Source organism: Seriola lalandi, unplaced genomic scaffold (assembly GCF_002814215.2).
Source record: "Seriola lalandi dorsalis isolate HSWRI2012SDOR001 ecotype SW California unplaced genomic scaffold, Sedor1 jcf7180002054482, whole genome shotgun sequence".
Taxonomy (NCBI): Eukaryota; Metazoa; Chordata; class Actinopteri; order Carangiformes; family Carangidae; genus Seriola; species Seriola lalandi.
The window spans coordinates 663095-676702 of record NW_019525035.1 but is presented as its reverse complement, the minus strand read 5'-3'; the positions used below and the strand labels follow the sequence as shown (position 1 = coordinate 676702).

General features: G+C 38.4%; 3 protein-coding genes across 4 annotated transcripts in view; all 3 read left to right on the top strand.

Annotated features, from left to right (window-relative positions):
- LOC111659522 (olfactory receptor 6N2-like) overlaps nucleotides 1-1143 on the top strand; it is a 2302-nt gene extending 1159 nt beyond the window's left edge. The window contains exon 2 of one of the 2 annotated variants that reach the window (XM_023412504.2): nucleotides 280-1143. In XM_023412504.2, coding sequence (XP_023268272.2) covers nucleotides 280-1090 — 811 coding nt within the window. In that variant the 3' untranslated portion in view covers nucleotides 1091-1143. The remainder of the gene's footprint in view (nucleotides 1-279) is intronic. The other variant, XM_087175671.1, reaches the window with a different exon arrangement.
- Nucleotides 1144-4523: 3380 nt separating this feature from the next.
- Nucleotides 4524-5489, top strand: LOC111659560 (olfactory receptor 51L1-like). The gene has a single exon (XM_023412550.2). It carries the CDS (start codon nucleotides 4545-4547, stop codon nucleotides 5487-5489), a length of 945 nt encoding a protein of 314 aa, XP_023268318.1. The 5' UTR covers nucleotides 4524-4544.
- Nucleotides 5490-7983: 2494 nt separating this feature from the next.
- Nucleotides 7984-8928, top strand: LOC111659559 (olfactory receptor 51I2-like). The gene has a single exon (XM_023412549.1). It carries the CDS (start codon nucleotides 7984-7986, stop codon nucleotides 8926-8928), a length of 945 nt encoding a protein of 314 aa, XP_023268317.1.
- Nucleotides 8929-13608: the final 4680 nt, after the last annotated feature.

Genomic DNA, 13608 nt, shown 5'->3' with positions numbered 1-13608 from the left:
ACTGGAGATGAACACACTCTAAGTGGTCAGGTAACTGTAAATGAAAAAACTCTCAGGTACAGGTTACATGTTAATTCAGTTTACAGAGTGATAGTTACTGCCTCTATTATTACCTGCATTTGCCTTTTATGTAATCTGCCTCTTCTATTCATAAGGTTAATTAATGGATGATGAATTTAATGTGACCTTTGTAACTCTTGGTGGGTATGTGGAAGTTGACAAATACAGATATATTTATTTTATAATTATATTTATGGTATATATTCTAATAATCTGCAGTAATTCTACAATCGTATACCTGATCTGTATTCACCAAAACCTCCATGAGCCTATGTACATTTTCATTGCAGCTTTGTTAATCAACTCTGTTCTTTTGAGCACTGTTATTTACCCAAAGCTTCTGATTGACTTTTTATCTGAAAAACAGATCATATCTTATTCAGCTTGTCTCTTTCAGTTCCATATATTTTATTCTTTAGGTGGTTCAGAGTTCTTACTCTTGGCAGCCATGGCCTATGACAGGTATGTGTCTATATGTAAACCTCTGCAATATCCAACTATCATGAGAAAAACCACTGTGAGTATTTTCTTGATTTTAGCGTGGCTCCTGCCTGCCTCTCAGGTTGCAGTGCCAGCTGGATTGAGTGCGAATAAAAAACTCTGCAGCTTTACTTTGAAAGCAGTTTTTTGTAACAACACAGTTTATAAACTTCAATGTGTTGTCTCAAGTGCACAAATTATACATGATATGGTAATTTTACTAAATATTGCACTTCTCCCTGTGCTTTTCATACTTTTCACATACACCAGGATACTTATAATCTCCTACAGAAGCAGTAGAGAAGTCAGGAAAAAAGCTGCACAGACCTGTTTACCTCACCTGTTGGTTTTAATCAACTTCTCCTGTTTGTGTGCATATGATGTTATTACAGTTCAGCTGGAATCAGATTTTCCAAAAACTGTACGTTTAATAATGACGTTACAAATTGTAATGTATCACCCTCTCTTTAATCCAATAATGTATGGACTAAAAATGAAAGAAATCTCTAAACACCTCAAGAGGTTGTTCTTTCCAGCCAAAATCATCTGATGTATTAAAACTAAAGCAAATGTACAGACGTCTCTTCTGTGATGTAATAATGGGATATTTTAAATGTATTTTGATTTATTCTTTCTATGACTAATGCACAGTAAAGAATATTGTGAACCTCAACATTGTTTTTATTGTTGTTAGTGTTCAGGTTTCCTTTTCATTTTCATACATTAACAACTAAATCTAAATTATGATGGTATTTTCTGACATTAATTACAATTATTTTCACACAAAATGCTATTTTAATCCATGCTCAAGTATATATGCAAATATACCTAATATTCATATACATACCGTGTATGAGTATGAATAGTTCTGGGCTCATTGATTAAGCTTACAATGGCAATGAATTGAAGAAATGTTTTTAAATGCTCTGGGTTCATCTTGTGTGTGAACAGCCTCAAACACAGGAGTGTGCACAGATCATTCTTTTTTCTTTTGTGGTTTATTTCCTTATTTAGAAATACATTGAATTCACTGAAAGGGGCTTCTTACTTACAATGACCTGTTAACATTATTGTCCTTATTGAACAGGTTGTGATTGTAAGTTCATGCCATCTGAAACAAAATAAAAAATATAATAAACAAAGAATTTATGTGCAGCACACATACAGAGGGAAACAGACAGCTGGCCATGCAAACCAGATGTTTACAGGAAAAGACATGACACTGAGGGAAACAGGAGAGTCTGACAAACTCAGGCAGGTTCATTTGATGAGTCAGAGATGTTGATTTTGGACTAATCTACAAAGACTGATATTAGACAATCCATATATATATTCACAATAGAAATATTATTTGACATTTCACAGAGCTACTTTAGTGTTTAAACCCTGGCCCACTTTTCTTCCACCAGCACTGGCTATGAAAACCCAACTCTCAGAAATGTGTCTGCACTCAGGATGACACTGGATAACTCATGGCCATATATTAAACTCACCTACAGTGAAGTATGATGTAATATGTTTAGTCTGGTTTAGCAAACTGGCTGCAGAATATTGGCCAGACCGCATTATTCAAAAACTCACTAGCTACAGGAAATGGCAATACTTCAACCCACAAAAGTAGTAGTGGTGGTGTTATAGCAATGACCATTTTGTGCTAATATCTGCTAATCTAAGTCTTTATTAAACTATATAGATATGACATCGGTGACCTCGTCGACCAGTCTAAATGTGGGTTGTGTCGAACACTGGCCTCTACACGTCTCTGCAGTCGTTTCATGCCCTAATCCAGCTGTTCATAAAACTCTCCAAAGAGTCAGAGTTAGTGAACACAGAAACAGTGGGGGATTAGTTTGGCAGAATTAACATGCACAGGTCAAGAAGGAATTTCTGGATTGCAAATTTGGCTCAACTGCGCCCTCTTTATACAAAGGTGGCACCAACACCCCTCAGCACTGCCAAACTCACTTTTGGCTCAGCTAAGCTGCATGGGTTCCTCCATGTCACTGAGAGCACTGAAGGCTGGGTCTGACGATGCAGCCAGCAGTGCTAGATTACATACATGTAATACATAACTTTGGTCATGTGGGTGAATACGTTAGAAAACTTAACAGATAAAGAATACATGAAATGAAACTATTTACAAAGCCTTAAGTAGGAACAAATCATTTAAAACATGAGGTGAACTACAAAATAAAAACCTATTTTTAAAGTAAAGAAAAAGAAGAGAAATCATACTTACCGTGGAGCATTGTTCTCTGATTATCTAAGTAAAAGGAAACATACCATGCTATTCAAAAAGCTTTGTGACGAACACAGAATTTAGGTCACAAGATGAGCTGTACACACAAAATCAACACATCGTGTTCCTGGACAACTGTGGAGTTGGTCTTTTGGCTCATCATCTTTAAGTACATTCAGACATACGGGAAAAGTTAACTACATACACAGAATGGGACTATGATGAACAAAGAATTTAAAACACGAGGAGAACTATATACAGCAAACAGTCTGGACTGAGCTGAGTGCATTCAGTTGAATTTGTCTGCACTGTCAAAATATGAAGATTTCTGCTGATTGAAATGATTTACAGTTCAAGGCAACTACAGAACAAACAACATGATTATAAACAACACTGAGTCACATATCAACACGAATGGTGTATTCAGACCTATAGAGGTTTTTTTCCGTAAAAAAATTCAAATTGCTACATCAGTTTCCAATGGATCAAATATAAATATAATATTATAATATTCCCATTTTCTCTGCAAGATTTTCCAAGTCCAATTGTTGAGCACCTGGCTTCACTCACCCACACAAAGCTGACTCTGCAAGGTTTACCATCGGTCAGGGTTCCCACAGGTCTTTGATCAGTGCAGGTTGATTGTTCTTGGGCAAAGGAACCCCAATGGGGTGGAGTTACAGTCGGAAACCTGTGTTTTTGGTGAAGGTGTGTGGGCATATGTTGTGACGTACCCACACTCATCAAAGGGTAATCTTCATATTGTTGTGGACACCTCTGCTAGTCAGCTTACAACTCAAGATTTGTAATGAGTGGATCAGGGGGACGACAAACATATGGTCAGTATTACAAAATAAATGATAACCGTCGAACTCCATTCATGGGGATACTAAAATGCAAAGAACCCCACATTTTCTTACGATTAGAAGAGAGAACAGAAGTCTGAGGGTGCAGTGGACAGAGGCTCACCAAAACTGGACAGTTGAATACTGGAAAAAGGTAGTCTGGTCCAATGGAACTGGATTTCTGCTGAGGAAGCAGATGGTAGGGTCTTTGCTTTCCAGTCTTCAGCTTCAGCAGCAGCTTCCTCAGTGCAAATTTATGAGATTCATGATGGCATTTCTTCAGTTCCTGTTATTATTGTCTTATTTCTGATCAATTGAAGTCTGATAGTGTGGTGTTTAATGTAAATAAGGGAACATAAATTAAGTCAGGTTTGTGTGGCTTTACCTCCCACTGGACCCTGTCGGCTGCTTGCATCCTAGCAGCAGCAGAAGATAAAGTTTCCAGAGCCTGCTTCAGTCTGGATCAGTGCAAGGTAAGGGCTTCATCTGTAGCTGAAGCTCTCATTTAATAAGGTGACAAACTTTCTTTATTCATAAGTTAAACCTAGAAACCTGATATTTTGTTGGGTGATGAATGTATTTTTGCAACTATTTTAGAACATAGAACATACAACTTGGACTGTAGATGTTTTCAATAGATATCTACATAGACTGCTGCTGTATTATTAACACACACAGAGGATAGTCATGCAGTAATACCACTAATCTGATTCTAGATTCTATGTTACTTACCTAAAATGTGATAATACCATATCTTATTTGGGACAAGTTTTAGCCTTGATTTAACTTGGAAAGGCCTTGGATGATTCTTCCTTTGTTGAATTAGTTTTGTTGTTTGTTGTTTTATTTTATCCCTATCCTCCATGACTCTAATATTTGTTTTGTATCCATCTCTGTTTCTGCATGTGTGATTCTCAGACATGAGGAGCAACAACAGCCTGAATCCTCTCTACTTTCAGTTGACTCTGTTTTCAGATTACGGGCCCCTCAGATATCTGTTCTTCAGTCTTTGTCTGTTGGTCTACATGACTATAATCTCTGCTAATGCTGTCATTATTCTGACAGTCTTCCTGGAGAAGTCTCTGCATCAGCCCATGTATATATTCATCTGCTGTCTGTCTTTAAACTCTCTGTACGGCTCAGCCGGCTTCTTCCCCAGGTTTCTGATGGACATACTGTCCGACACTCATTTGATCTCACGTCCATTCTGTTTCATTCAGATCTATGTTATTTACACATATGCATCAAATGAACTGACAATTCTCGGCATCATGGCCTATGATAGATTTGTTGCTATTTGCCAGCCTTTACACTATCACAGTAAAATGACGTTCAGGATGGTGAGACATCTTTTGGGTTTTGCTGTGCTCTACCCTGCATTTGCATGTGGCCTCTGTGTCTATCTCTCTGTCCGACTGCCTTTGTGTGGGAATAAACTGCACAGGATTTTGTGCTCTAACTGGTCTGTGGTTCGACTCTCCTGTGTGGACACAACTGTGAACAGCATAGTAGGCCGCATACTCACTTTAACAACTGTCTTCCTCCCCCTGCTCTTCGTCCTGTACACCTACCTGCGCATTCTGCTCGTTTGCAGCAGAAGCTCGTCTGAATTCAGAGGAAAGGCGTTACAGACCTGCCTGCCTCACATCGTGACATTTGTGACTTTCTCTTTCTCTCTCTTCTGTGAACTTTCACTGAGTCGTTTAGAATCTGATGAATTTAATCCATTTGTCATTGTTGTTTTATCTCTAGAGTTTTTGATCATTCCCCCCATTAATAACCCTCTGGTTTACGGCCTGAATCTGCCCCAGATCAGAGGAGTGGTTTTTAGGTTTTTTAAGATGCGCAAAATAGTTCCTGCATAAAAACTCAACATACACAACTAAGCCTCTAATGTTTAGTAGTGGAGCACTTCTGTAGGATGTTCAAATTATCTGTACACTTGATTATTTTACCATCACATTCTCTTTAAACAAAATAGATCCAGGTGAAAAGAAAAATTACATTCCAAGCGATCACCCTGCTCAAAAACAATATCAATATTATTCAGGTTGTACATGTTTAATCCAACTCTCCCTCATCATAAAACGAGTGTGATTGATCAAGACTCAAAACCAAGAAAAGATTTTATTCCTCTGCATGTCTCTTCTGTTTCCTTCACTGGCCAGCAGCACATACTGTCTTTAATCACACTGAGAAATAAAACTTGGCTTGTTGAAAGCAGTAGAATTTGGGATTTTAATGGGAATAAAGATCAGTGTTGTGATTCAGGAAGTACTGAGAGATTTGGGTGTCAATGATAATAGGTACCCATATATACTGAATCATACTAGGCATCTTGTCATCATTATTAAGCAGCTGTTTGTCTAGTGAAGATTTCTGTGCAAAATCATGTGCTTTAAGATTGCAATACAACTTAAGATCACAACAGACCTCCATGAAGTGTCCATGAAGAGGTGAACGTTTGTCATCATTGGAATAATCAAGACACCAAACATTTCCACATGAGGGGACCTGTTCTGCTCCAATTGTTAGAAAATGTGAACAAAAATGTTCATCAAGTTAAAAAGAAAAGAATTCACCTTTTGCCAGAAATCAGCAAAAACAAAACAAATAAAGAAGTGTGAGTTTTCATATTACAGGACCTGAAACAATTGTAAACTAGAAGGGCACTCAGAGAGCCCAGACTTCCACCAAGGCCAATGTCAAACAACATAAACAAACAGATAGTTTGCTTATTATTTTTTCCCTGGTATGGGCCGGGGAAAATTACCTGCCCATTTTGATTTTGGCTAAAAATCAAAACTTCTTTCACTGAACTATATAACTGACAGCTACACAAACATTTAGTGACTTTTGTTTAATGGAGAACTCAATTGTATGTTCATAATAAAACATCACCTGTTAACTATTAAATTATCTCGTGAAGGGCTCTCTCTATCTCTCTCTCTCTCTCTCTCTCTCTCTCTCTCACACACATCACGCACACAACCGACGTACTGATCTATTCCTGAAAAGAGCTGCTCTTCTCCTGTCACAATATTCTGTCTGGAACTTCTCAAACTTACTGAAGCTCTCACAGAGAGGATAAATTAAGAGTATAATCAGCTCGATTACTTGCTGCTGCTGTTGCTGCTGCTGCTGCCTCCTAACGCTTAATGCCAAGTTTAGTTTCCACACATGTCTGCATATAGTGCTGCAATATCATAACTGATCTCAGAACAGTAGAAGCTGAGTCAAGGACACCTTGACGCGCTTCAGTCCTTGTCAACGGGACACGGTCACGCCCATGAAATTGACAGAAACTATAGATACAATATTTGACTATAATTAAGTTTACTAAGCAAAATGATTTATGTGACATTTGACACTTGAAGACTGTTCTTACGTTCATCCACTGAAAGTGATAAGTTTCTCTGAAATTAAATATATTCACATAGGCTATTTATACATTCTGGTAAATTGATACATGATAAAAGACTGCATCTTAAAATATGTCTTTTTTTATATTAAAAGGTGAATAATTTATTACTTTCATGTCATTTGTGTCATTTTCTTGTTTTTTCTTATCAGAAAGTAAAGTTATTTATTTAGGGATCAAATTACCCTGAAAGTTTTTGTGTCATCCAAGGCCAAATAGCCTTGCCCCTGAAATGACATAATTCCTGGCCTGATCCAAGGCACAACAGCAACGCTGATGGTGTGGACACACATGCCGGCATGCCATGAACGCAGTTCAGCCGTCATGCATGGGTGAGGGGTAAGCAGTGTGGGTGGCACTAATTTTACAGCTTTGCCTTTGCTAGCTTCTTGAAATTGGACGTGTTCAGTGGGGTGGTGGTGTTTTAAGTGTCTGATTAAGTTTGTTTTTCAAAATATTTTCGTGGTTTTTCCTCCACAGCTTACTTTGGCCTTACAGGTATTACAAATTACAAACGTTCAGTCTTCTTCAGTCATGATAAAGAACTTTTATGCCAACGACGTGTGTGTGTGTCCGGCTGTGTGCACAACACAGTTTGTGAGTAGCAGGACTCACTTACCTCCCTTTGGACCCTGATTGTACACATGGCTTCTCTTAGAGTGACACCAGAACAGGATAAAAGTTGAACACATCCTCAGTGTGAATTAGACTGGGAGAAGATGCTGCGTGACTGTAAAATCTTACTGTATTCAAACTAACACAGATTTTGTAATGTTTTTATGCATTTGATTTTTGCACTGCAGCAGTTGTATATTTGATTGTCAGAAAAGGAAATCTTGTTTAGAGCATTTTAATCCCATTTGTTATACTTTAATCTGTCTTTCTCTCTCCCTCCATCACTCTTACTTCTCTTCTTCCAGCTTTCCTGTTTCTCAGACATGAGGAGCAACAACAGCCTGAATCCTCTCTACTTTCAGTTGACTCTGTTTTCAGATTACGGGCCCCTCAGATATCTGTTCTTCAGTCTTTGTCTGTTGGTCTACATGACTATAATCTCTGCTAATGCTGTCATTATTCTGACAGTCTTCCTGGAGAAGTCTCTGCATCAGCCCATGTATATATTCATCTGCTGTCTGTCTTTAAACTCTCTGTACGGCTCAGCCGGCTTCTTCCCCAGGTTTCTGATGGACATACTGTCCGACACTCATTTGATCTCACGTCCATTCTGTTTCATTCAGATCTATGTTATTTACACATATGCATCAAATGAACTGACAATTCTCGGCATCATGGCCTATGATAGATTTGTTGCTATTTGCCAGCCTTTACACTATCACAGTAAAATGACGTTCAGGATGGTGAGACATCTTTTGGGTTTTGCTGTGCTCTACCCTGCATTTGCATGTGGCCTCTGTGTCTATCTCTCTGTCCGACTGCCTTTGTGTGGGAATAAACTGCACAGGATTTTGTGCTCTAACTGGTCTGTGGTTCGACTGTCCTGTGTGGACACAACTGTGAACAGCATAGTAGGCCGCATACTCACTTTAACAACTGTCTTCCTCCCCCTGCTCTTCGTCCTGTACACCTACCTGCACATTCTGCTCGTCTGCAGCAGAAGCTCGTCTGAATTCAGAGGAAAGGCGTTACAGACCTGCCTGCCTCACATCCTGACATTTGTGACTTTCTCTTTCTCTCTCTTCTGTGAACTTTCACTGAGTCGTTTAGAAGCTCATCAAGTTAATCCATTTGTCATTGTTGTTTTATCTCTAGAGTTTTTGATCATTCCCCCCATTAATAACCCTCTGGTTTACGGCCTGAATCTGCCCCAGATCAGAGGAGTGGTTTTTAGGTTTTTTAAGATGCGCAAAATAGTTCCTGCATAAAAACTCAACATACACAACTACACAACTACTATAGTAGAGAATGTTGCAAAAAAATATGGTGAACTGAATATTAATTTTGCATTAAGCTTGTTTTAGCTGTGTTGCTTATTCCGGTTGATTGCAATGTAATCTTTAAATTGAAATTCATTCAGAAAGATATTATGTCAAACAAGTGAAGAAAGGTCAACTATCTGTAGCCCATATGACTTGTAAGACTTGTTCATAGGAAAATGGGAGAAAATTGGCGAATGTCACAGACTCCGTATCAGACTAGATCACATACTGTTTGGACTTGTGTGTGCCCTCCCAAACGGCCCATCCAGGTACCTCATTTCACCACCTTTTATTTTTTTTTATTTATTTCATATACGGAGTATATATGGTGGCCTGCCAAGAGCTTCAACCATTGTGTTTACAATACAAGAGGCTATAATACACCCACTGAGCAGAACTTCTTCAGGACAGACTGGATGCTACAGGGAGTCACTATCAGACAGTGACGAGATGGGCCAACTGGGCCAGGGCTAGCTGGTTAGCATGCTAACTTCAGTAGAAGAAAATAAATTATAGAAATAGAAGCAAACAAGAGTTAACATTGGTGTTGCTTTCCACATCCGGAGACAGCTCTGTGAGTAAAAGAATAAAGCTTGATGCTAAACTAATGCTAACACTTGCTATGTACTGATAGGAAAACTTACAAAAAGTTCCTTTAATGATAAGAGTTAAAATGATTGCAGATTTGTTGGGTTAGGGTCCGGGTTAGGTTGCATATGACATTAATGTTTTATCTGGAAATTATTAAATTATGCTTAGAGATAACACTGAAATTGGAAATGGCTAAACGCCAGAGGTCGTTTGTTGTAAACAACCCGTTGTGGATCCTGTGTTGCCCACATTGTGTGTGGAAGGAAACCCGACAGTACCTGCTATCCCAAATGCCACAAATATAACCAGGGTAAAAACACTTTTCATCCCTTTGGGCCTGTTTGTGAACATGGCTGCTCTTAGTGAAGCATCTGAACAGTAATAAACTGCACAGGATTTTCTGCTCTAACTGGTCTGTGGTGCAGCTCTCCTTTGTGGACATAACCGCAAACAACATACTAGGTCGCATAGTTACTATAACAACCATCTTCCTCCCCCTGCTCTTCGTCCTGTACAGCTAACTGCACATTCTGTTCGTCTGCAGCAGAAGTTCGTCTGAATTCAGAGGAAAGGCGTTACAGACCTGCCTGCCTCACATCCTGACATTTGTGAACTACTGTATATCAGTTTTTTGTGAGATTTCATTGAGTCGTTTTAAAGCTAATGAAGTTAATCCATTTGTCATTGTTGTTTTATCTCTGAAGTTTTTGATCATTCCCCCCATTATTAACCCTCTGGTTTACAGCCTGAATCTGCCCCAGATCAGAGGAGTGGTTTTTAGGTTTTTTTAAGATGCGCAAAATAGTTCCTGCATAAAAACCAGTCATAAAACTAAGACTCTATTATTTAGAAGTAAAGCACTTCTGGAGTACGTAGACTTTATCTGCACACATGATTAGTTTGCCATCACATTCTCTTTAAACAAAATAGATCCAGGTGAAAAGAGAAATTACATTCCAAGAGATCAGCCTGTGATAAATATGTCTATTCTTCTGCATGTTTTCTTTCCTGGCCAGCAGCACATACTGTCTGTAATAACACTCTGGAATGAGAAATAAAACTTGGCTTATTTAAAGCAGTTGAATTTGGGATTTTAATAGGCATAAAGATCAGTGTTTTACTGTTGTAAACCACTTTTCATCTGTCATCATTTAAGCAGCTGTTTATTCAGTAAAGATTTCTGTGCAAAATCTTGTGCTTAAAGAACTTAAGTTAAGTTTTAATATTTATTCATTTATTTATTTGAAGGCTAAAACTGTCAGATAAATGTAGGCCTAGTGAAGTAAAAGAAAAAGAAAGACATCACAGAGTATAGAGGAGGATTAGTAACTATCCAACTGCCAATTAAATGGTTTTTTTTTCTATGCGGTTATTTTACACATTGATTTATTTAGTGCTGCTGCACGTCTTCTATCCAAATAGACAGTTTTCCCTGGGCTGCAGTGCTGAAATACAACACTACAGATATGTGTTTTAATACACTACAGAATATAAATTATGAACACAGAAAAAATAAAGGCATTTTAATCTACAAAGCATCACCCAACGCACCTGGCGCCCGTACACAGCTGCAAATTAAATTCTGTTTATGACATATGAAAAAGTTCTCATTCGGCCAAAATAAGAAACGGGTTTGGATTTTTACAAATTTCACCGCCTCCAACAGTGAATTTGTGAATGTGACACAGAGGTAACACATTCATGTTGATTTTTCTTTTTTTTTCAGTTAATCATTTAATTTAGTTTTTATATTGACTGTGAAAAAAACGTCTCCTAAAGCTGGAAATTTACATGAGCCAGCTGAAGACGCGATGCATGTGTATGTAATCAGTCCCGCCTCCACCTCATTCTTCCTTTTGGCCTAACGTAAACTTGAAATTATTTTTAAAAGAAATTCCAAACATATGAGTCAAAGTTATTTTCTATATGATCTGGTCGGCCTTTCGTGCAAATCATAAGATGGAACATTCTCTCTAGATAAAATTATCATCAGCAGTAATTAACTGCAGAGGTAATAATCATCTTCAACTTCCCCTCTCCTGATTCCAAAGATGTCTCTGCTGCATGTCGCTCAGCTCAATGACAGCTTGTTCATGTGAAACAACACCCCCCCCCACCACCACCACCACCAACCCCACCCAACCCCAACGCCCTTACACTGGTATGAGGATGTGCTGTCTTCTGCCACTTCATCGTGTCACGTCAAACATTACTGAAAAGGTCAGACTGCAGAATAAATTGTCGGGTGGTTTAGAGACACAACCCAGCACAGCCCTCACACTGAGTAAAAATGTTTGTTTAATCTAACGACACCAGTGATCACCTGCGGCACGTGAGAGCAATTGGTATAAGTGGAGGTTCATCAGGTTCATCCCATAAAAAGAAATGACAACAGCCGTTCTTTTGTTGCTTCAGTTGTGTTTTTATCACCATTTCTACAGGCTGTGTAATGTTCAAGAAGCTTTTTACCATGTCTCCACGAGAACGCAATATCTCTGTAACATCTTGAGGGAACGTCTTTAAATTTGTCTGAAATCACTCAGTACTTGCTCTATAGTCTATATAGTGTGGACTCATAGTATCCCACAATGCATCGTGAAAAGTAGTGTACAACCGATGGTCACCAACCAAAGCAATATATACCATCATGCATTGCGTGTGCGCTGAAAACAGTGCGGAGAAAATTAAATCACCCGAGTGTCCGAAAGTGTCTTTTCAGTTTGCCAATGAGCTCACTTTCGTCCTCTACATTAAACTCCCTGGAGGGAACGAGTGAGTGATTTCAGACACAACCTTGGACTCAATGATGAACTGATTAAATTTGATGGTCAAAGGTCAAAGGTCATGGTCATGGTGACTTCACAAAACACGCTTTAGGCTATAACTCTCAAATTCATTCACTAATTATGACGCAAATGTCGATAAGGATCAAATAAAGGTCAACCTCACTGTGACATCACAATGGAAAAAAACACTTCTGCCGACATACGTTCATACAGATACAGATTTGTGAATCTTTGATTTGAATTTTCTTTGAATTAGATTTTTCTTCTTTCCTATTGATCAGATTTGGTCGTGACCCTCCAGATTAATCTGGTGACCCTTCGGAGGGGCCCGACCCACAGGTTGGGAACATCTGGATTAAATTGAGTGTAAATATCAACAGTACTTATAAGATCGATAGTTCTCTTTTCTCTTTGCCTTTTTTGTCATGACACTAATAATCAAAGACCATTTCACATAATAGTAATAATATTAATAACTAGAAAATTCCAGGGAAATTTTGAGTGCCACGGGGGCTACTGCCGGGATGAGTACATGATTTATTTCCAGTGTTCAAAAGTCACCCTGATCATATTCTGGTTTTGAGAAATGTCTTGATATAAAAGACTCTGATATAAAACAATGTCACATCCCTCCATCATGTATTATGTGGGAAATATCTCATATTCTGTGTTGTTTTTTTAAATAAAACAAGAGGCAACATGTCTACAAACTGGCATTTAAAGGGTTAAAATCCTGAAAACTAATAAACATTTGGTAGGTTTGAGCAGAACTGAAGTGGTTTAAGAGATGTATGCAAGAAAAAGCAGAAAAAATATTGATATATGATGATTTTATAGCATTTTCTTTGTGTGTCCTTTTTTGGACGCGAGGAACCCCAGAGGGTACAAAATGTGTTACCAGTGTATAATAGACCTGTAACAGTAACTGACATTAGATTTTAAAAATATTTCAAAAAAGATACTTTCTTGCAGAAATCCATACCTTCAGCTGTAACACAGCCAAAATGATCAGCAAATCAAAACAGAAAAGTGAAGAAAATGTCCAAAAAAGGACAGAGGGACCCCTGAGGGTTAATAAATCCCATGAACCGCTATTTAAATTACCACTATTATGTTTTTTTCTGTGCTAAATTTAACATTACTGGGGAGGAGGGCAACGCGACTAGAAGTGACAGCGAGAGAGGGCTAGTAGCTTCTCCTCTCCTCTGTCTCAGCGGAGACCGTCACAACTTCATTCACTCATTTAACA

Coding starts and splice junctions, on each gene's coding strand:
- LOC111659560 (XM_023412550.2), top strand. CDS start 4,545: ATGAGGAGCAACAACAGCCTGAATCCTCTCTACTTTCAGTTGACTCTG.
- LOC111659559 (XM_023412549.1), top strand. CDS start 7,984: ATGAGGAGCAACAACAGCCTGAATCCTCTCTACTTTCAGTTGACTCTG.